The sequence below is a fragment of the Ammospiza nelsoni genome, chromosome 14 (assembly GCF_027579445.1).
Source record: "Ammospiza nelsoni isolate bAmmNel1 chromosome 14, bAmmNel1.pri, whole genome shotgun sequence".
Lineage (NCBI taxonomy): Eukaryota > Metazoa > Chordata > Aves > Passeriformes > Passerellidae > Ammospiza > Ammospiza nelsoni.
Window position 1 is genome coordinate 16,581,094 of NC_080646.1, and position 20,919 is coordinate 16,602,012.

Consider the following 20,919-nt stretch of genomic DNA (forward strand, 5'->3'; position numbering starts at 1 on the left):
TGCCACCCGGGCACTGCACTGCGGGGAGGTGCCTTTGATGTCAGCAGGAGACTCGTCCTGGCCTGGGGCTGCTCTTGGCAAGGCATCTGGGGAGTGCCTCTGAGGCAAGAAAGCAAGCACTTGCCAGGTACAGAACTGGACAGATCAAGAAGTCAAAATTTTTCATTCCAACTATCTATAGGAAATAGGGTTTTTTTATTATTTCAAGTTTTCATAAAAATCCATAATTATTGAAATCAAAGTTACAGAAGAAAGTTCGTAACTTTTTTATTGATTTTATTTCTTTTTTCTTTCTTTTTCCCACCCCCCCCCCGTTGTTTTTCCCCTCTCAGAGTTATATCTGACACCAGAGTCCATCAGACAAAGTCCTTACAAACACAGGAGTCCTGAAGACATCGGCTGAATGTTTTCCTGGTATAAAGAAGAGGAGGAGGAGGTGGTGACAGTGCGGGCGCAGTGGATTTGGACAGGGGCAGAGGGCACGGTGGAAGGAGAGAGGTCGGTATGTTTGTAGCAATGTTTGTTAATTATTTTTTATTTGTTCATTTGTTCTTTTTTTTTTTTAAAAACAAAACAAAACAACACCATTATTATTTGCAAATTGTCGCCTGGTTAAATCATTTTCATATTAAACTTGCGCGGTGCGTCGGCAGAGCTGATGCCCGCGTCGGACTTCCGTGGCACGTACTCGATTTCAATGTTGTGCTTGGTGTTGCCTTTCCCGCGGCTCCAGAGGAAGAGGAGCACCAGACAGAAGAGCACGACGCCCAGGAAGGAGATGAAGCCCATGGTGGTGGCGATGATGAGAGTCTTGATGTCAAAGGGGAAAGGCACGGTGGCGCGCGTGCTGTTGGCATCGCTCTCGTTGGGCTGGTTGGAGATGAACGCGAAGGTCTTGTTGGGCTGGTGGGGCCAGTCTGGGGAGTAGCTGCGCACGTGCAGGTGGGCCAGCATGGTGTCGTTGCCACCCGCGTTGCTGGCGATGCATAGGTAGGTGCCATTGTCCTGGATCTGGGCGTAGCGCACCTCCAGCGTGCCGTCAGGGAAGACAGTGAGCCGCCCGTTGGTTTTGGTAGAGATGAGGTGCTTGCGGGGAGACAGCCACATGATGGTGGGCGGCGGGTCCCCATCTGCCCGGCAGACAAAATGCACCGTGTGGCCTTCGTCCACAAAGATCTGCTGAGGTTTGCGGTCCCGTATTCGTGCTCGGCGGCAGGTGAAGTAGTTGGGCAGGAGGACGTCAGGGAAGTCCTTGAACTCCTTGCCCTGGACGAACTCAGGGGTGGAGCAGGTGGGCTGCTGCTTGTTGAAGTTCAACCTCCATCGCCGCCGGAAAACCCAGAGCAGCCGGCAGTCGCAGGCTAAGGGGTTGTTGTCGAGGATGAGCGTCTCCAGGTTGCCCACCGAGTGGAAAGCTGACTCCTCCAGGGTGGTCAGCAGGTTCCCTGACACGTTCAGGATGCGCAGGTAATTGAGGCCGCGGAAGGCGAAGGGCTCGACCGTGGTGAGCTGCCCTCCCACCAGCTGTATCTCCTGGAGCCTGAGCAGGTCATGGAGCATTGAGCCCTCGATGGTGACAATGGGGTTGTAGGACAGGTTCAGGAACCGGAGGTAAACCAAGTGCCTCACCGACACGTACGGGATGGACGTCAGGTTGCAGTGGGTGATGGACAAGGAGGTCAGGTTCAACCCATAGAGGCAGTTGGATGTCATGGTATCCAGGTAGGGCCAGTGTGAGATCTCGAGGACCTTGAGCCGGTACAGCCTCTTAAATGAGTAATCCCGGATGGTGTTGATGTTCAGGTGGCGCAGCCGCAGCACGATCAAGCCGTGAAGGTGAGACAGGGCCTCCGTGGGGATGGAGGTCAGGTTGCATTTCTCCAGGGTCAGCTGCTCCAGGCTGTTGAGGCCACTGAAGGCCCGGTGGGAGATGTAGACGAGGTCGTTGTCACCCACCTCCAAAGACTTCAGGTTGTACAAGTCCTGGAACATGTAATCTAGGAGGATCACAATTTTATTCTCACTAATGTCTAGCTTGGTAAGGTTGCTGAGTCCAGTAAACACCCCCAAAGGGATCAGCTTGAGTCTGTTACTCCTGAGCCCCAGCGTCCTGAGGTTGAAGAGGTTGTTGAAAGCCCCAGGTTCAATGGCACTGATAATGTTCTCGTTTAGCTCCAGCTCCTCCAGGTGAGGGTAGTTGGCAAATTCATCCTGGTTGAGCGTCTTGATGCGGTTCTTGCCCAAGTCCAGCAGCCTGGTCTCAGTGGGGATCCCTTCTGGCACGACCATGAATCGCTTGCGGTGGCACAGGACGGCGCGCTCCTGGGCGGAGCACTCGCAGCGCGGCGGGCAGCCCGTGGCGGAGCCGGACAGGATGGATCCCAGCATCAGCAGGAGGATCGGCTGCCAGCAGGCCAGGATTGGGCTGCGCATACTCGCCTCCCCAGCTACCATCCTATCTCTCACCTGCAGGCAACAGTGGGAGAAAGAGCGAGGGGCACGTGAGCAAACAACGGGCACAGCCAAGGCAAAAGCTCTGGTGTCCTGGCAGAGGTGATGGGAAGGCAAAAGGCACCACCCAGGCACAGCAGAGGGTCTCATTTTCCAGCTGAAATGCAGCTCTTTGGCTTCAAGACCCTCTCTCCTCCCCACTCCCTGACTTTCCACTCGATGGTTGAACGTGCACAGACTCTTGAGTGGAAGGCCTTGAGGAATCTGTGTCATACAGCTTCCTCTGCTTCTTAAAAAAATAATTTAATACGAAACACATCTATCTACATCCTATTTTAAGCACTTGAAATTATTCCGTTCCCTGTAGATGGAGCCTGAATATAAAGGCTGCTTTGCAAACAGAGGAGCTGAGCAGAGGATGGAGCATCTGGGGAGCCCCACTTGGGGCGAGCAACACTGACAGCTCAGTGGGAGCCAGCTCCCTCCTTCTGTGCTCCCCCATGCCCCAGCTGCTCTCAGTGTGTCCCCAGGGCCAGTTCCTTGCCTCCCACCATGCCAGCCTGCAAGGGCAGACCCAAACCATTTCCCCCCACCCAGAAACAGCAACTGGGCAGACACTGCCTACAAGAGCAAGCTGTAACCTCAAGTCAGGTCCAGGGGGGCTCTGGATAATGAGGGAGCTGCCTGGTGTCAGCAGGGAAAGAGCCAGTCTCCTGCTGATGTCCCTGGGGAGGGCTGAGAGACCTCCCTGGGGGCTCATGGTCTGGCTTGTGCCCCAGCCCAGAGCCATCCTGGCTGGGCAGAAGCGGATGCTCCTTGTCACGCTGCCTTTGTTGCATTTATTCCCTTGTTCAGGCTGTTATGAGGAATCAAATCATATCAATATTGCATATTAGATCTCCAGCTACTCCAGCCCTTGTTTATCTCTATTGTTATGTTACTCTCTGCACTACTCCCACTAATGCTATTTATGGCTATCACCAAACACACCCAATCCATTACTTCCATTGGCTCTGTTTGTATCCATCATTGTATATCCTGTCCATTACTTTCCCTGCTCTAGCACTATTTATGGGGCTGGTACACGTTCTGCACATTCCTGCCATTGCATCTGCTCATATTCATCATTTCATACAGATATATGACCCAAGGATCACTTTTGTTCCCAAAAAATTATTCAAAATTTCTTTGTAAGATACAAGGATGGGAGATGATGGACTGGCCATAAAAATGTCCACCAGCACCATCTTGGAAACCACCAGCCTCGACACAGCCAGTGATGGGCTGTGAGGGCCTGGAGTGTCCCCAGAGGAACCCTCTGTGGTTTCCTCCCATTCCACTGTCCCCTTCCACCCCTCCCTTTCCTGCTCCCTCTGCAGTGGGGCTGCTCAGTGGGGATCACACTGAACACATCACAGTGCAGGGGTGCAGGGATAGGAGCTGCTCCTGCCGAGCTCCCCTGGCCATGATGCTGAGCTCCCTCCTGCTGGCCCTGGGCCAGCATGTCCCAGTCCAGTGGAAACATTTCCAGTGGGAGTGCCTGGGCCCCAGCCAGGCCGCAAACAGCCATTTGCTGGGTATTTACAATCCATCATCTCCATGTCATCACCTCCCTGGTGCTGGGCAGCAGTACAGATACAGGGGGTTGCTGCTACCACTGCCATGCTGCTGGGGTGGGGTTGGGACTGGGGCCGGTGCCCTGGAGCCAGGCTGGCCCCCTGGTTGGCATGGCCCAGGGTGCACATGGGTTTTCTCCCCAGGCTCCTGCTGCAGCCCTGGCTGGGGCTGGGCTGCCAGTGGTGCCCATGGCCAGGAGCCTCTTGGGCACTGCCCTCCCACCACATGCTTGTTCCTGAGCGCTGGCTCGCCTGCAGCCTTTTTTCTCAGAAACCAATTCCTGCTCCTCAAAGCCGTGCTGAGAAAGCCATCAAAGACAGCAAAACACGGCATGCAAAACAAAATACAGTCTGAGGGGCTTAATTATAGCAGGACTGAAAACACTCAGCTCATTAAGAGTGCCAGGCACCAGCCTTGTTTGTGTGCCGGGCCAAAAGCTCCGCTCTGCCTGCATGTGCTGCTCTGTTCTGGTCCCTGCTGGCCATGGGGAGGGGGCAGAGCTGAATCCTGCAGACCAACTCCCCCCAGGCTCACTCCTGCCTCTCCAGCAGCAGGAGGGAGATTGCACCTCCAAAGCAACTTGTGCTGTGCTGTCATCCCCAGCACAGCCTCGGCACGGCCAGAGCTGTGCAGGATCAGTGAGTAAAAAATCAGCAAAGGGGCCAGAGATGAATGAAGCAGAATCTGTGTGGTGTTACCAACGAGCACAGCCCAGAATTAAAGTCTAGACACACCTCACACGTTATTAGTTCTCAGCTAAATTTAAATCCGTGATAAATACAATCCCTGACAAAAACATCCGTAATCTTAATAGCCAGAGTCACAGAAGAGCTTTGGGAGAAAGACAATAAATAAGCTGGAAAATTCTGAGCTAAGATGAGCTTTAAATCACTTCTGGCTCCCATTTACCTCTGCCTGATTCGGAGAGAAATAGTTGTGCCTCAAGGTGATGTGGATATTAAGAGATGCCCTTCTAAAAACGACTCAAACTGTGATTTTTGTGTGAGCTATGGGCCAACAATGCATGCATGGTTTTACAGCCCCAGCACAACTCTGATTTACTCTGAGGAAGACCCTGAAACATGCCCAAGCTGCCCTCCAGGGTGCCAGCCATGGCCCAGCAGGAGCTGCCAGGCAGGAGCAGAGATGGGACCATGGCCGTGATGCACAGTCCAGCCCTTGGCATGAGCGTGGTTCTCCTTCCTCAACCACAGAAAAAGAATGGACAAAAAAAGCAGCAGCTGCCAGGCTCGCTGCCTTTAGGTGACAGCAAACCCAGTGCAAGCCAAAGCAAAACTCACGCTCAGAGCCATGGCAGCCACTGACCCCTGTCCTCAGCACCTGCTGCCCAGGGCTGAGGGCTCTCAGTACTGTCCCCTCCTGCAGGAAGGTCCCAGCCTCGGCCCAGGAGGCACAGATGGAGGCACCAGAGCTCTGCCTTGGTGCTAAACACAGCAGGGCCTGCCCAGTGTCTGTGCCTGGGCTCACTGCTGGGAGGGAAGATGCCATTCTGGGCCTGTGCCTGGAAATGCAGCCTGGGGCCAGAATGAAGCGCTGACGTGCGTGGGGTTTGCTCTGGTGTGACAGGCACAGGCTGCCCTGGGGAGGGAGGAACAGCCCCAGAAAGCCAAACTTGGGTGATGACCCAAAAGGGAGCCCAGGTTCTGCCCCTGAGTGTGCTCCTGAGGATGCCCCAAGGGGTAGGGCAGCCACCTGGCCATGCCTACCACTGTCACCGCTGTCCCTGGGCTGTCCCCTGCTCCCCACCCCTGTGAGCAGGGAGCGATCTGCTGTGCTGACAGGGAGCGAGCAGGAGGCAAAATCCCCGAGTCAGCTCTAAGCCCACCTGGCAGCCATAAATTACAGGGCTGGAGATGTTCACCCTTGAACCAGATGCTTCTGAGAGCATCGAGCCACAACAGGCAATTTAGGACAAAGCGAGCAGGGGGGGAGCCCACGGTGCTCTGGGGGCGCAGTGTCCCCACCCTGTCCTGCAGGGGCCAACCTGCTGCTCCCAGCTGTGCACAGGAGTGAGCTGGACAGTGTTGGGCATCCTCACTGGGATGCAGTAGGGGGGGTGGGTTCAGCCATGGGCTCACCCCATCTCTGCCATGATGGCTTCATACAAAGCTAACGAGACACAGCTCCCCGAGTCCATGCTCCTGTCTCCTCTAAGCTGCTCCAGCTAAATCAAATTTTATTGAACTTCACTACATTTTAGAGACAAAGACTTCAGGTTTACAAATAAATGTTTAACAACCTTTCCTGCTGGTAGAGGAGTTTCTTTCCCAGACCCTAGGCTCTGCACTGTTTCTGTAGCTATCTGCAAAGCAGCAAAACAAAGGGCGCAGCTTTAATTTGCCAAACACGTTTGTGCCCATTTCCTTCTCTCATCATTTCCCCTGTGTCCAGTGTGCATTTGTGGGCCCTTTTGCTTTGTCTCCCCCTCCTCTCCACCCTATCTGCTCCCTCCTCCTCCTCTTTTCCCACCCAGTCCCAGAGTGCAGGCATTGGCAGTAACTGCCCTTCTCCCCCCTGCTCAAGGATGGGCAGCAATGGGTGGGAGCATCAGGCAGAGGAGGTGATTTCCCTTCTGGAACCACCATGCTTCACATGGGGAAGAAGAAATCAAAGATGGAAAGCATAAAGTGATTCCTGAGTGCTGTCAGGGCGCAGCCAGGGTGGCACAGCACTGGCTGGGCAACAGAGACCTGCCAGCACACTCCTCTGGACCTTCATTAAAGTATGGGCTGCTAACAAAGGGTTAGAGGGCAGCACTGTGTCCTGGCCTGGCCCCAAAATCATCCAGGGGCAGCACAGGAGGGTGAAAGAATGGGGAGAAATGGGCAGAAGATGAGAAGGACCCCTCAGGGTGGTGGGGACACACGAGCAAGTTGTGCAAATTGAGCAAATGGGCCAAGGCAGGTCAGGCAGAGGAGAGCCCACCCCCAGCCCAGCAGCACCAGCTGCCGGGGTCGCCACTCCCCTTCCCACAGGAAGGCACAGCTCTCCAGCTGGGAGCTCTGCTCAGCCTCCTGCAGTATCTGCTTTCAGCAGCTCCGAGGTGGGAGCCTGGAATAGGTGTGAGGCAACCTGATCTGCTCTGGCAGCTGCTCTGGAGCTGTAAAAGATCACCAAGAAGAATTGAAGATGCAAATCCCCTTCCGGCACTGACACCGCCCGGCTGGCACCAGATTTTGGTCGTGGCTGGCCCATGGGAGCGCCCTGCAAAGGCATTTCCTCAAGGAAACAGGCTCTGCCACCCAAAATGGGGTGTCCCCAGCACTGCAGTCAGTCAGGAAAGCACCAAGGCAGAGAGCAAGAAGAGCAGAAAAAACGGAGATGCCCAGGGGAGGAGAAGAGCTCTAACATGGGCTGAGGGGCTGGAATGCTGGTAAGGGGAGGCTTTGGCTCAGCTGCCTGCTGGTTTAAACCTGGGCTGTGGATCTACCTGACCCCATGCAGGGACAGCTATGTACAGAGAGGGACAGCCAGCAGCGGCCCAGAGCCAGCCTGGAGAGTGGCTTTCATTTTCAGGCAGGTTACTGGAGCAGGACGACGGGAAGGAGATCCTGGTTGTCTCTGCAGGACACCAAAGCTCAGAGCAGTTTTTGCTGAGGCTGTTTCTTGCTGTGATCACATCTGTGCAAGAGCTCCTCACCCTCCTCCTACCTGTGCTCCTTCGTTTTGAGCATCTTTTCTCTCTCTGGCTGCACATGCCTCAGCGCCCCATCAGCAGAGCAAACATCCTGACAAGGGATCAATAAGTAATTGCAAAGGCAGCTGTGGATGTCAGGGGCTGTAAAGCCCTGAGCCAGCACAAGATAAACGGGGGGGTGAGGGTGCAGTGCAGAGTGGGGCTGGGGCTCAGGGCCAGCCATGGGTGGAGATGGCCAGGACATGGACTGGTCACTGCTGCCACAGCCACTCCTGAACCAGTGGTTCTGTGCTTCCCAGGTCAGGTGAGCCTGGAGAAGGCTCATTTTTTATTATGTGAGCCAAAGAGCAGGGGAGTTGTGTTTGCCAAGGGAATAGCTCCCAAAGGCTGGCTGGACACTTCTAGGGCTGGGTCAGGAAGGGATGGCTGGAGGCTGGTGGGCACTGGGAAGGACATGCACCATTTTGAATGGAGATTCTCCTTCTTCCTTTATTTTGGCAAATTTCATTGGGATTGTCACCTCTGTGGATATGGGCTGGGTCACCAGGATGTTTTAAGTGCTCACTGAAGGCAGGCAGTTCACCTTGCACTCTGATCAGTGAGCACTGTGTACAGGAGGCTCCAGTGTACCATAAGGGTCTCTCTAGATGGTTCCTTTTCCCTGCTGGAAAGCTGAGAAAGCTGGGAAAGGGGGATGGAAAAACCCCAGGCTCTTCTCAGGGCAATGGAAACACTTGCCCTGAAGAGGTGAAAGAAAGTCCAAGGAGTGTTCCTGCTGGGAGAGAGCCAGGGTCACAATGACATTGCAAGGGCATCTCCTGCAACATGCCCATGGCCCAAATGCCTTCTGCGCTCCCTGAGCTGCCCTGCACGGGGTGGCAGGGCTGGGGCTGGAGGATGGGCACAGCCCTGCAGGCACAGCCCTCCCTCCCAGCACACGGCCCCAGAGCTGCTGAATCAGCCAGAGCCCAGCTGCACAGAGCCTGAGCTGGACCCGTGTGCAGGGCAGGACAGCACCTGACATGGCAGAAAAGCAGCTGAACAAAGTCACCCCACTGCCAGAGCGCCTCTCAGCCCCGCCAGGAGCAGATGGCATCGCTGTGTGGGCATGCCTTGAGGGCTGGGCTGGGGACAGGGGCTCCCTGCTCCCCCAGAGCCAGGCTCCAGCCTGTGCCCCAGCAGCGAGGAGGACACAGCTCTGCCAGGCTGGGCCACGGCTCCAAACCACACCTGGGGATAGGAAAGACGAGCTGCTCCCTCCTACTGCTCCCTGCCTGGGAACAGCCAATCCCCTCCAGCTACCAAGGGGCACCCCATGGCTCTACAGCTCCCTAGAGCTCTGCTCAGTGCCCACAGCAGGGCTGGGGCACCAGCAGCTCCAGCAGCACTAACCCAGGGCTAGCAGGCAGAGCTGGGGGAGCCCCACCAGTGCCTCCTGCCCTCATTTACCCAGGGCTGCCTCAGGACAGCAAATGCCAAACCAGCCCAAGGGCCATAGAGAACAGCTCTGAGGCTTTGGGATGTGACCCCCTCTGAATGCCACCACTCCAAACCACTGTGTCCCTACTGCATCCCTGCCACTGCTCAAAAGTTGAAACCCCAGGTCAAAGTCGCAAAGGCTGGGGAACAGCAGGACCGGGGACCAGTCATATTCCTTCCATTTAATTTAAGCTAAGACTGTACTTACAGCATCACTTTGGTTCTCAGGGCACATCCCTTGAATTCCCCTACAACCAGCACAGGATACCAAAAAAAAGTACAAGGGTTGCTCCTTTCCTCTGGAAACCTTTGGGACAGTGGCAAGAGAACTTCAAAGGACATAGGACATGAAGCAGTCAGCTTTGCTGACCTCAGGGAAACGTGCTGATTTACCCCCCTTTAGGACCAGCCCTGGTATTTTTATACTGCTGCCTAAAATAAGTGGCCTGGGAAGCCTTTGGGAGAAGCCAAGTGCAGCCCAGCCCGGTAGAGCTGGCCCTGGGATCACCCCCCAGTGAGACAAGGGGCAAGGGGCTGTGTGTGCCCTGCTGCCAGGGCTCCCATGAGCACCAGCAGAGCTGTCCCTGCTGCACAGCCCCAGGGACACGGGGCAGAGCAGGGGGCAGGAGCACGGCTGTGCTTCAAGGCACTGCGAGAGATGGAAGCCCCAGTTCACTCCATCCACCTCATTTCCCCGCTCCTTCCCACAAGCCACATCTGTCTCTCTCTCCCCCTCCCATTTATTATTAAGTTTTGTTCACATAATCACAAATTTGGTGCCGCAGGAAATTCCAGAGAGAGAAATGGAGAAAAAAGGGAGGCAAAGAAAGCATGAGCAATAGCAACTGCAGAGGGAAGATTCCTCTTCCTAGCCTGGTTTTCTCTGGGCTGGTTTTACATGTATAATTCCTTTTTCTTTCCCCCTCTCTCACTTGTTTGATTTTTGCATTATTTATGGCTTGTCTTCAGGGCCTGTATTTGCTGTTATTGTTTCATTCAACAATAAAATGGATTAGATAAAAACAAACTGTGCTGAGCCACGGCTGAGCCTGCCCGTCCGGCCTCCAGCTGAACCCACAGAGCCAGGCAGGGAGAGCAAGGGGCCACCAGCCCCTCCCAGCCCAAATCCTGCAGGAAGGGAGGTGCTGAGGGAAGCCTGGACAGGGTTTGGGCTGACAGAAATCCTTGGCAGGTATGGGGCTGTGCCAGGCAGAGCTGTTCTAATGCCCATGACAAGGGGGGGGCAGTGTCAGCACAGTGGCAGCCTCAGCCATGCATTCCTCAGCCTTTCCAGCACACACTGAGCCCGTGGGCATGGAAAAAAAGAGAGACCCACCATGGGCATGGAGCAGCTCCCCACTGCCCTCAAAAGGAGGCAGCTGTGGGGTGGGTTTGCTGTGCTGTGCCTGGGCTGCAGCAATGCTTCCTGCCCTTTCTCCTCTCCCAGCACTGTGGATAATGACACGGAGCCTGCGCTCTGGGCTGTACGTGAGAACAAAAGTAATCATGGGGAAATCCAGTGCACGGGAATGCAGTGGGAAATGCAAGGCCAGGGTTTCCATTTCGTTGCCGTTTCCCATTGAGGAGGATAAACAGGCTGAGCACAAATCAGTTTAATGGCAGCACCTAATGGCAGCGCAATTCTGCGCTTCCCGGAGCGAGCCGTAGCTCAGGCCCAAAGTGGCAGGGAGATGGCAGCTCAGCCCTGTGGGACAGCTCAGGCCCAAAGGGGCAGGGAGATGGCAGCTCAGCCCTGTGGGACAGCTCAGGCCCAAAGGGGCAGGGAGATGGCAGCTCTGTGGCACAGGCACTCCATGGCACAGCCCCAGACAAGCACTGGGAGCCCCCAAGAGTGGCTGCCCTGGGCAGCAGCACCGAGATCACTCAGTCCACCATGGCACAAGGGGAGTGCTATCCCTCTGCAGCCATGGACTGTTGTCTGCCCAATTCCCAGCAGAAAAGAGGTGTCCCTGTGAGAGTCCCTCACATCCCTAAGGTACTCAGACCCACGGGGTGTCTGTGGAGGGCTGTGCCTTGCTCTGTGCTAGAGCACACAAAGCACTGGCCAGCAGAACAGGGCACCAGGCCAGTGCTTACTGTGATGTATCCCTGGCTCCTCAGGCTCACATTTTTGGTAGACCAGATGGACCTGGCTCTCTGTGACTATTCCCAATCCAAAGGAGGGGTGGAGAAAGGCTGGGTTTGGGTACAGGAGGGAGAGGTTTGGCTGCTGGAGGGTGAGAAGTACTTCTGGAATGCTCAGGCTTTGCTCACCACCCCCAGGTTGCCTCTGAGGTCTAAATCGGTTGTTTCCCATTTCACACTCGACATCTCAAATCCAAACAAAGAGCTGAAAGAATAGATCACGTCAAAATATTTCTGCTTCTCCCTCCTACGAGAATTCCCCATCAGAGACCAATCCAATTAAGGTGCAGGTTATGAAATTAACCATAATTACCAGAGCGATATTTAATGTTTTGCATTTTGATGAAGAAACAGAATAGAAATGACAAAAAAATGAGTAATTGTGGGTCCTACAGCTATAACTAATAGCAATATGGGGGGAGGGGAAGGGCTGCCAGGGAAGGGAGGGCTGTGTGGGGTGGGCTGCATCAGGAACCTCACATCCCCAAGGGCAGGGTGGGTGCTCAGGGGCACAGCCCCAGGGAGCCATGGCCAGCCTGACCCCCAGGGCAGAGGTCAGCCCAGTCTGATGGCAACCACAGGCATTTTGCTATTTGAGCATCCCTTGGACAATGCTGGAGCACAGGAATCCTGTCCTGGAAGGCACAGCCCAGTCCTGCACCTCCTCACTCTGTCCCTGCTCCCTGTGGAGACCCTCCAGCTCAGCCAAGGACTGTCCCCACCTCAGGACAATGACCTGAGACAAAGGACACAAGTGCTTCAGTGGGGAAAGCCTTTGGCCTCTGCCAGGACACTCAGGAGAGGAAAGCTCACTGTACATACATCCATTGCAGGATGCCAAGGCACTGACCAGCACTGACACATGAATAAAATGATGGAAAAAACCATGCAGGATGGTTAAACAGAACCATGTCTGTGCTTCACCATGAGAATGAGCAAAACAAAGCCAAGCTCCCCGGCCCCTGTGACAGGACAGTGACCTGCTGCCCTGCCTGATCCTTACTCAGGCAGGAGATGCTGTCTGGATGGGGCAGGGCATGGGAGGGGCAAGGGATGGTGGCCAAGGTGTTGGTGAGGCCAGAGGGAGGCCTGAGCCACGGGTGGGGCTCATGGCAGGGCTCCCAACACAGCCAAGCTGCACCAATACACTCCATGCACCCCATGCAGGCCCAGAGAGGTCCCATTGGCCGTTCCCGAAGGTGGGAATCACCCAGGATTCACCCCAGCACAATGCTTGGGGTCTCTGCTCAAGGCAGGGTGCTCCCCCCACTATCCCCCCTTCCCAAGCCACACTGGTGTGACCTCCTGTCCCCAGGGATGGAGAGAGCCACACTCTCCCTGCCTGGGAAGGGGAGATGATGATGATGGTGTCACCCTCAGTGACATTTATCACCATTTATTCAATTGCCCGGGTCAAGCTGACAATTAACCCTACTCAGACACAGACACCTCTGTGCCACCCAGCCTCCTCCTGGTGACAAGGGACAGAGGCCACACCACGCTGCTGGCAGTGCCTGGGGGCTGGGGAAGCACAGGAAGGGGGACTCTGGCTGGTGTTTGTCCCTTCCCCAAGCAAGCCCCATGCCCAGACAGCCCCGTCCCCTCTGTGTCACACACGCCCTGGCACTGCCCAACAGGCAGCAGGCTCCAACAGCCACCAGCACTGGCTGGGAGTAAGGCATGTCCCCAGGCACGGTCACACGGTGCAGAGGCACAGAGATCTCTCTCCCCACAGCCATTCCCTGCCAAAAGTTCCAATTTTTACTCTCCTTCTGGAAAGAAACTGGAAAAAATTGACTAAGAAGAAAATTGAGGTCATGGCCCTCCGTTTCTTTCTCCCTTTGTTTTTCTTGGGTTGTTTGATTTGAGTTAAACATTTGGAGCCCTTTTCTCTCTCATCCCAGCTACCTGAAAAGCTCTTCTGGCTCTTTTCCCACCAAAAGCCATTTCTGCTTGAACCCTGCTCGAGGCTCAGCAGAGAACAAAGGAGAGCTGCTGACTCAGTGCACTGGGTGTGTTGGAGAGACCAAACACCCACCCTGGCCAAGCTGGGAACATTTGGGTGTTTTCCATGTGCCCATTGCCAACTCTGCCTCCAAGGACAGGGTCCCACCAAACAGCAGCACCCAGTGGTCATCCAATGTACCTCACTGAGCCCCAACAGGTTGTGTTGTGTTTTATAATCCAACAACTGTAATTACACTATAATTGTGGTGTTATTATAAAGTGATTTATCAACCCCTGAATTAAAGTCTCAAGTCAGAGGATTTTATGCTTGTCACTTACATGGAGCAGCACTAACTTCAGCAGTGCTACTGTGGCTATGTGAAGCAGGACACTAAAGGAAACAGAAGTCCTTCAGTGATGCTGTTAACCTTCCAGGAAACAGTGGTAATTAGAGGTATCACACAGTAATTACATTACAGGTGTAGAGTAACTGCAGCACAGTACGGTGTTACAGTGGCACAGCCATTTGTTGAGTAATTAATCCGTCCACAAGAAGGCCTGCAAAACCTAATGCTTCCCCAGGAGCTGTAAAAGCAGCTCCACTGTCCTCTCCAGTCACCTCCTGCCTGTTCCAGGGGACCCAGCTGGGGCTGCCTGAGCCCTGGAGCAGGCAGCTGCTATGGGGAAACTCTCTGTGGGGAGACATGGAGGCTTTAGCCCAGGGGCACATCTCCCTCTTGGCCTTGCTCATCGTGAGAGCTCCAGAGGCCCCCTCTCCTCCACGGCATCCAGGAGGGAGCCAGGAGCAGCAGGTGAGCAGGCAGAGCCAACCCAGCCACTCCTGCTGTGCCCCAGCCCACCCTGCTGGGAGAGGAGCTGGGACAGGCACGGCTGCTCCGGCCACCCCACCTGCAAGAGGTGCAGGACAGGGAAGAAGCAGGGGGAAGAATGGTTTGGGCAGTGGTGCTGGCTGGGATAGCTGCTGTTGGGGTGGGGACAGGCTGGGATAGCAGCTGTAAGGTGCAAATGGGCTGGGGCAGCTGTCATGGGGTGGAGGTGGGCTGCTGTGAGATAGGGATGGGCTGGGATAGGGGCTGGAATAGTGCCTTTGGGTGGAGATGGGCTGGGATAGGGGCTGGGACAGTGCCTTTGGGTGGAGATGGGCTGGGATAGCTGCCTTAGGATGGGGATGGGTGGGATAGGGCTGGAATAGTGCCTTAGGGTGGGATGGGCTGGGATAGGGGCCGGAATAGTGCCTTAGGGTGGGGATGGGCTGGGATAGGGGCTGGAATAGTGCCTTAGGGTGGGATGGGCTGGGATAGGGGCTGGGATAGTGCCTTTGGGTGGGGATGGGCTGGGATAGCTGCCTTAGGATGGGGATGGGCTGGGATAGCTGCCTGAGGGTGGGGATAGGTGGGATAGGGCTGGAATAGTGCCTTAGGGTGGGGATGGGCTGGGATAGGGGCTGGGATAGTGCCTTAGGGTGGAGATGGGCTGGGATAGCTGCCTGAGGGTGGGGATGGGTGGGATAGGGGCTGGGACAATGCCTTTGGGTGGGGATGGGCTGGGCAGTCCTGTAGGTCCGTGCAGCCCCGTGCTGGAGGAGATGGCTCAGGCACGGCCACACTGCTGCTCCAGCGTGCGTGAAGGTCAGGTCAGGGCTGCTGCAAGGTGCAGAGCAGCGAGGAGAGGGTTAAGGCTGGCAGGAGGGCTGGGATGGGGCTGTGGAAGGGGTATCATTGCAGAACCACAGCTGGGCTCTGGAGGTGGTGCAGAGGAACGGGAGATGGAGGGAGATCCATAGAGTGGGGCTCTTCCCGGAATGCCCGAACTTCCCCCCGCGAGTCGGGAGAGCAGCGGGGCTGTCACACCGATCCCCTGCTGCCGGCCAGCGGCCACAGTCGCTCGCTGGAGAAGGCGTTTGCTGGGAAGGAGCGCGGATGGCGATGGCTGGGACGGCAGCTGGGCAGGGACAGGCAGGGAGAGGCAGCAGAGCCTCGGCGACGCCAACCAGCCCGAGCAGCCCCGATCCCACCCGTGCCCACGCTCGCCCTCCCTCCCCGAGCAAATCCCCTCCGCGGCACCAACGCTCCCATTCCTTCTCGGAGGTGACACCTCCAGCACCTGGATCGAGTCGTGCCTCTGCCCATCACTCGGGCTATTTATACATCCAAGGCGCAAGGTGAAAAATCCAATAACCCACACACAGTAACGGAGAGCAACAAGCACCGGCACCGCCCGGGAGGGCTCCCAGAGCCCTTCAGCCAAGCAGGCTCCTGGGCATCCGCGCATTCCCCACTGCCCTGGGCAGCTCCTTTAACATGAACCGCTTCTTTTTCTGCCAGACACAAACCGAGGGCAGAGCCCGCACCCGCAGCCTGACCCTGGCCCAGCATCTCCAGCTCTCTGGGTTGGCTCCTGGCTCCGGGGTGTGGAGCTGAGCCCAGGCAGGGGGGACCCTTCAGAGCCCCCCGAGCCCTTCCGGAGCCTGAGGAATCACCGAATCACCCTCCCGCCATGAGCTCCCCACGTCCCGACTCACCTATCTCCAGGCTGGGGGGCTGCTGACAGAGAGGTGAACCCCTGCCCTGAAAAATACCCCTTCCCCATGACTCCTGCCTCCAATCTCAGGGCTGGAGAGCTCTCCCTGCCCGGCTTTAACCCTTACTGCCTCTGCTTTGGGGATGGGCAGAGGAACAATTCCTCCTCTCGAGTTAACCCTTGCTGGGCAGCAGATGGGCACAGCCAGCCTGAGGCTGATCCCTGCTCCCCCGCCAGCCCCGGAGGGTAGCGCTGTCCAGACAATCCTTTTCCTACCTGAACAAGGCATCTGCTCCAGGCCGGCCAATTCACCCGGGAACTACCGGGACAGGAGGAGGACACTCCCCATCAGGATACAGCCCCAGCCCGCCCGCTGGGACCCCGGCCCCGATCCCCGACCCCGCCTGGTCCGTAGCTCCCGCAGGGGCTGCGCCGAGGCTGCGGGAACGGTGCGGGGAGGGGACGGGCAGAGGGGAGCGCCCGGGCACAGCGGGGCGAGGAGGCGGCAGCATCCGCACCGGCGGGGCTGGAGGGCGGCAGCTCCCGGAGCTCCCGGCTCCCCCGCAGCCCGGGGCACGCACCAAGTTCCAGCCCCGCGCCCTCCGCACCGGAGCGGCTCCGGCCCCGGGACAGCGCGGCGGAGCCGTCCCGGGGCCGCGGAGCCCCCACCCCGCCGGTCCCGCCAGCCCCGTGCCCCGCTCCGGTCCCCGGTCCCGCTTACCCGCATCTCATCCTCGCCGGCGATCTCCTTCGGTCAGAAATGGCATCTCCCCCGGCCCCCCCGCCAAACCTCCACCTGCAGTAGCGCAGCTCCCCCTCTCCGCAGCGACAGCACACGGAGCGGCGGCGGCGCTCCCGGGGCCGGGCCGCCCCCCAGTCCCGCGCCCGGGGGAGGGAGGGCCGGGCCGGGCCGGGCTGGGCACGGGGCCCCGCCGGGGCCGCCCTAGGGCCGCGCTGCCGGCGGTTCCCTGCCCTCCGCGCCCGGGCGGCCGGCGGCGCTTTGGGGCGGCGGCATCGCCCCCGCGGGCGGGCGGGCGGCTGGCTCGGCCCGGGCTCCGCACGCCCGCTCCGCCGGCCGGGTCTGCCGCGGCGGGGCCGGGCCGGGTGCCGCCGGCCCCCGCCTCCCCTCCGGGAGGAGCCGCCGGCGGGTGCGGGGCGGTGCGCGGAGCGGCGAGCGCGGCAGCGGCGGCCGCGGCCGGTCCCTCCTCCCGCCGCCGCCCCCGCTCCGCGCGGGGGGTGCGGGTCCCCGGGGCTGCGGGAGGGGGGAGCGGGGATGGCTCCCCCGCCAACCGGGGCCGGTCGATGGACGGGGGCCCTCGCAGCCCCCGCCCCGCCGCCGCCGGTGCAGCCTCGCTGCCCGCAGAGGACGGAGCAGCGGAGCTCTGCCCGTCACCGTCGCGTCGGTGCCCAGCCCTCCCCGCGTCCGCCGGGAGACGGAGCCGGGCTACCCTGAGGATTCCGGAGGGTCCGTCCTACAGCAGCTCCCTCAGCACTGCGCTTTGCTCCCTTTACACTGTCCCCCTCCCCGGCACATAGAGGGACAGGGCTGCGAGCGCTGAGGGGACGCCTCCGAGGACAGGTGGGGGACCTGGCGATCCCAAAGCCCCCTCGGAGGGTCCATGCTGAGCCCTTGGCCTTTCATTCAGAACTAATGCACGACTTCCCGAGCACTGCCCACCGCTCCCCGCTTCATTCGTGGACACTCTTTATCCAGCAGCGTTGGATTTGCCCAGCGCTGGCTCTCGCAGCCGAGGCTGGTTTCTCCAGCAATAATGGACACAAACTTTGCCTGTAATGTGCACTTTCCCTTCCTGCTTCCTCTGGGCTGGGCTCTCCTGGGGTGCCTCCTGCCCTGTCCAGCTTCTCCCCAGCTGTCCCTGGCTGCCGGCCAAGGCGGACCCAAGGCAGGGGCACCAGCGCGCTCGGCAGTAGCACGGGCTGGGGCCACGAGTCTCTTGATTGGGTCCCATGAGCCTTCCCTTGAACGGCTTTTGAGCAAGTGAGAGCTTTTGAGCTGGCCCCAGGCCTCTCCTGCGCTTCATGGCAGGCTGGGGGAGGCCATCGCACAGGAGAGGCCATCCCAAGCTCGTCTCTGCAAGCCCCGGGAAACTCGAGCCCCTCCTGGCACTCGGGCAGAGGCTGCTGCCTCCGCGGAGCCCCGTTCTGGGTAACGCTATCCCCGTTATCCTCCCGCCTGGCACAGAGGAGGAATAAACAAAGGGTGGGCACGGTGAACTCGGCGGCTGAATCACTGCAGCTCCCGCTCGGCTCCCACGGGCACAGCCCCCGGCTCGGCTGGCACGGTGGGCACCGTCAGGTGTGTCCCTGCGGGGGCCCGGGCACAGCATCCCCGTGGCACGGAACACCGTGGGGGACAAGGCGTGTGTTGGTGCACGAGCTCTCCTCCTGCCACCAAGGAAACTCAGCCTGGCCGCTCTCAGCGCTCCTCAGACCTTTACTCGGCGCGGATCGATTCCTCTTATTGTTACGGCTATGGCAGCAATGCCATCGATGTTAATAGCACTTCACAAACACAGACAAAGCCGGCAATCTGAATGCGGCCAGAAAAAAACAAACAGAGGACAAAAGACAGGCTAAGAGCTCTGAATGCCGTTTCTAATGCTTCCGTTCCCCCTGCCCCGTTAAAGCCCCGCTAAAGTGCAGGGCACGGCGTATTCAGAAGTAACACTCGGGAATAATTCCTGGAATTGTTGGTGTGTGAGGGGGGAAATTTCACCTCAGCCCTTGCACAAAGACACGGCAAGTACGCCATGCACGCAGCGCTGGTGGCGTGTGAGAGTGATGCTATGCGCTGCCTGGAAGCAGGGGGCCTTCCAAGACCGTCTTTCCCACCTCGGCTCCGCGGCCATCCCCGCCCTGGGAGCGAGCCGAGCGGCACAGGACGGGCACTGCGTGTGCAGGAGCAGGGATGAGCTTTTGGGCTGACAGGGCATCCGTGCACACCTCTGCTACAGAGCAGTCCCGTGCAAACCCTGCCTTTTGTGTGCCCTCAGCGTGATTCCCTTCCCTGGAAGGGTCCAAAGCCAGCTTGAATGGGCCCTGAGCAGCCTGGGAAGGTGGAAGGTGTCCCTGCTCATGGCAGGAGTTGGGAACTAGAGGATCTTTGAGACCTCTTCCAATGCAAACCATTCTATGGCTCTGTGATTTTGGACCTGGGTGCAGGGACCAGGGGCAGCAGGAGAGGTCAGGGCAGCACGGGTGGTCCAGGAATGGCAGCAGGGCACAGCCCTGTTTGCTTTGACAGCTACACTGTGCATTTTGGCCAGGGTGAGGAGACATGAGGGGAAGAGAAAAAAACATGACCTGAGAGCTGCTCTCTCAGCTGCAGCCCCAAGGCCCTTGCCCACAGTGCCAGAGTGTAAGAGCAGCCAGCGCAACCAACCTGCCCAAGGAGCAGCACTGCCAATTGGGTTTTTCTCTCTTTAATCCTCAGCCCACCTCATGGGCAACACTTCCTCACCCCAGCAGCCTCAAGGACACTTTGGGCAAAGGCAGATCCTGGCAGCAGTGAACCCTGCTGGTGTCTGCTGGAGGAACTGCATGGGCCCCTGCTCAGAAGCCCCAAAGGCTCCAATGTTCTGCATTTATTGACCCATCACAACTGCTGAGCTTACTGTTAATGTCCCTGAGGTGTTGTAGCACGGGTGACAGTGTGCTGGGGACAGCCACAAGCCCACAACCAAGCCTCACTGGAAGTACCACCCCCTCCTGTCCCCACTAACAGCCCGTAGCAATGTGCAGCTGACAGCTTTGCAGCTAACACGCCTTTCTTCCCTCTCCCATCACCTTTACTGGCCTCCACCATGTTGTAGAGACCAACTCCAGCTGTTTTGGGTCAGCCCCTCAACTGGGTCAACCTCCTTTTTGCAGCCTGGAGTGACCCCCAGTGCCCCAGCCCTGGAGATGCCAGTATCCTGTGCTGACCTGTGTGCAGCCCCTGGATGCTGCAGAGCAGCTCGGCTCACACGCCCTCGTTGAACATGTTCTTCTGTAAAACCTGCAGGGAATGGCAGGAACATTTGGGTGTCCATCTGCAGGGGCTTGTCCCTCAGACAGATGCTCCAGCTCTTTGCCACTGCCATCCTGGGATGATAACGGGCTGTGGCAGATGGTTCCCTTCTGCTGGCACGAGGCAGGAGTTTATCCCTGCTCTCAGATCCCTCCTGGAGAGGCAGCACCTGCACACTGCTGAGGCACCTGGGCAGTGGGAACTGAGCTGCCCCTCGGGGGAGACACCCAGGACCTGCTCCCTCCTTTGGATGCAGTGCATGTGTCCAGGAATGCTGCAAGAGGTCTAGAAAGGGCCGAGCTGGCAGGAGGGAGGTGGATTTTAATTACTCCCATTATTATTATCATTCCTTTTCTTTCAGATTTTCACACTTTTGTCATAACAAGCTGAGCTGAGAAAATACATGCAAATGCCAGGCAGAGATAAGATGTACCACACCTTGAAGTACTGCCAGCGCCGGCTCTGGGAGCGCCAGATCGGCTGTCGGCCCCTCCTGCTCCTCCCTCGGCAGCAGGCACGGGGGAGGCAGGCCCTGCTCTGCCCCTGCACATCCGGACAGGAGAGCAGAGGAGGGTCCTCACATGGCCCTGGGCTCACCTGCAACCAGCTCCTTCCTCCTGCCAGTCCTGACCACTGCCTGGAGAAGGCACCATCATCTCCTGGCTGCTCGGGACAGGGAGGAAAGGTCACCCTGATTCTTGTGCGTGCCTTGCACATCGCATGGACACAGAGCTCCCCTGCCCTGCTCAGCACTGCGGGCAGCAGGACCTGCTCCTGAGGAACTCCTATTCCTAAGGATGGCTGTTCCTGAAGAACCCCTGCTCCTGAGGAACCCTCATTCCTGAAGAACCCTCATTCCTGAGGACCCCTGTTCCTGAGGAACCCTCATTCCTGAGGAACCCTTGTTCCTGAAGAACCCCTATCCTGAGGAACCCCCTGTTCCTGAGGAACCCCTGTTCCTGAGGAACCCTCATTCCTGAGGAACCCCTGTTCCTGAGGAACCCCTGTTCCTGAGCATGGCTGCTCCACCGGACCCCTGCGGATGCAGTCA

The 20,919-nt window shown here is 58.0% G+C and overlaps 1 protein-coding gene across 2 annotated transcripts in view; it reads right to left on the reverse strand.

Annotated features, from left to right (window-relative positions):
- Positions 1-259: 259 nt before the first annotated feature.
- LINGO1 (leucine rich repeat and Ig domain containing 1) overlaps positions 260-20,919 on the reverse strand; it is a 128,710-nt gene continuing 108,050 nt past the window's right edge. The window contains exons 1-2 of one of the 2 annotated variants that reach the window (XM_059482477.1): positions 16,560-16,673; positions 260-2,466 (exon numbers count right to left, since the gene is read on the reverse strand). In XM_059482477.1, the coding sequence (XP_059338460.1) occupies positions 613-2,466; positions 16,560-16,565 (1,860 nt within the window). In that variant the 5' untranslated portion in view covers positions 16,566-16,673 and the 3' untranslated portion in view covers positions 260-612. Of the gene's footprint in view, positions 2,467-16,559; positions 16,674-20,919 lie in introns of those variants that run through there. The other variant, XM_059482478.1, reaches the window with a different exon arrangement.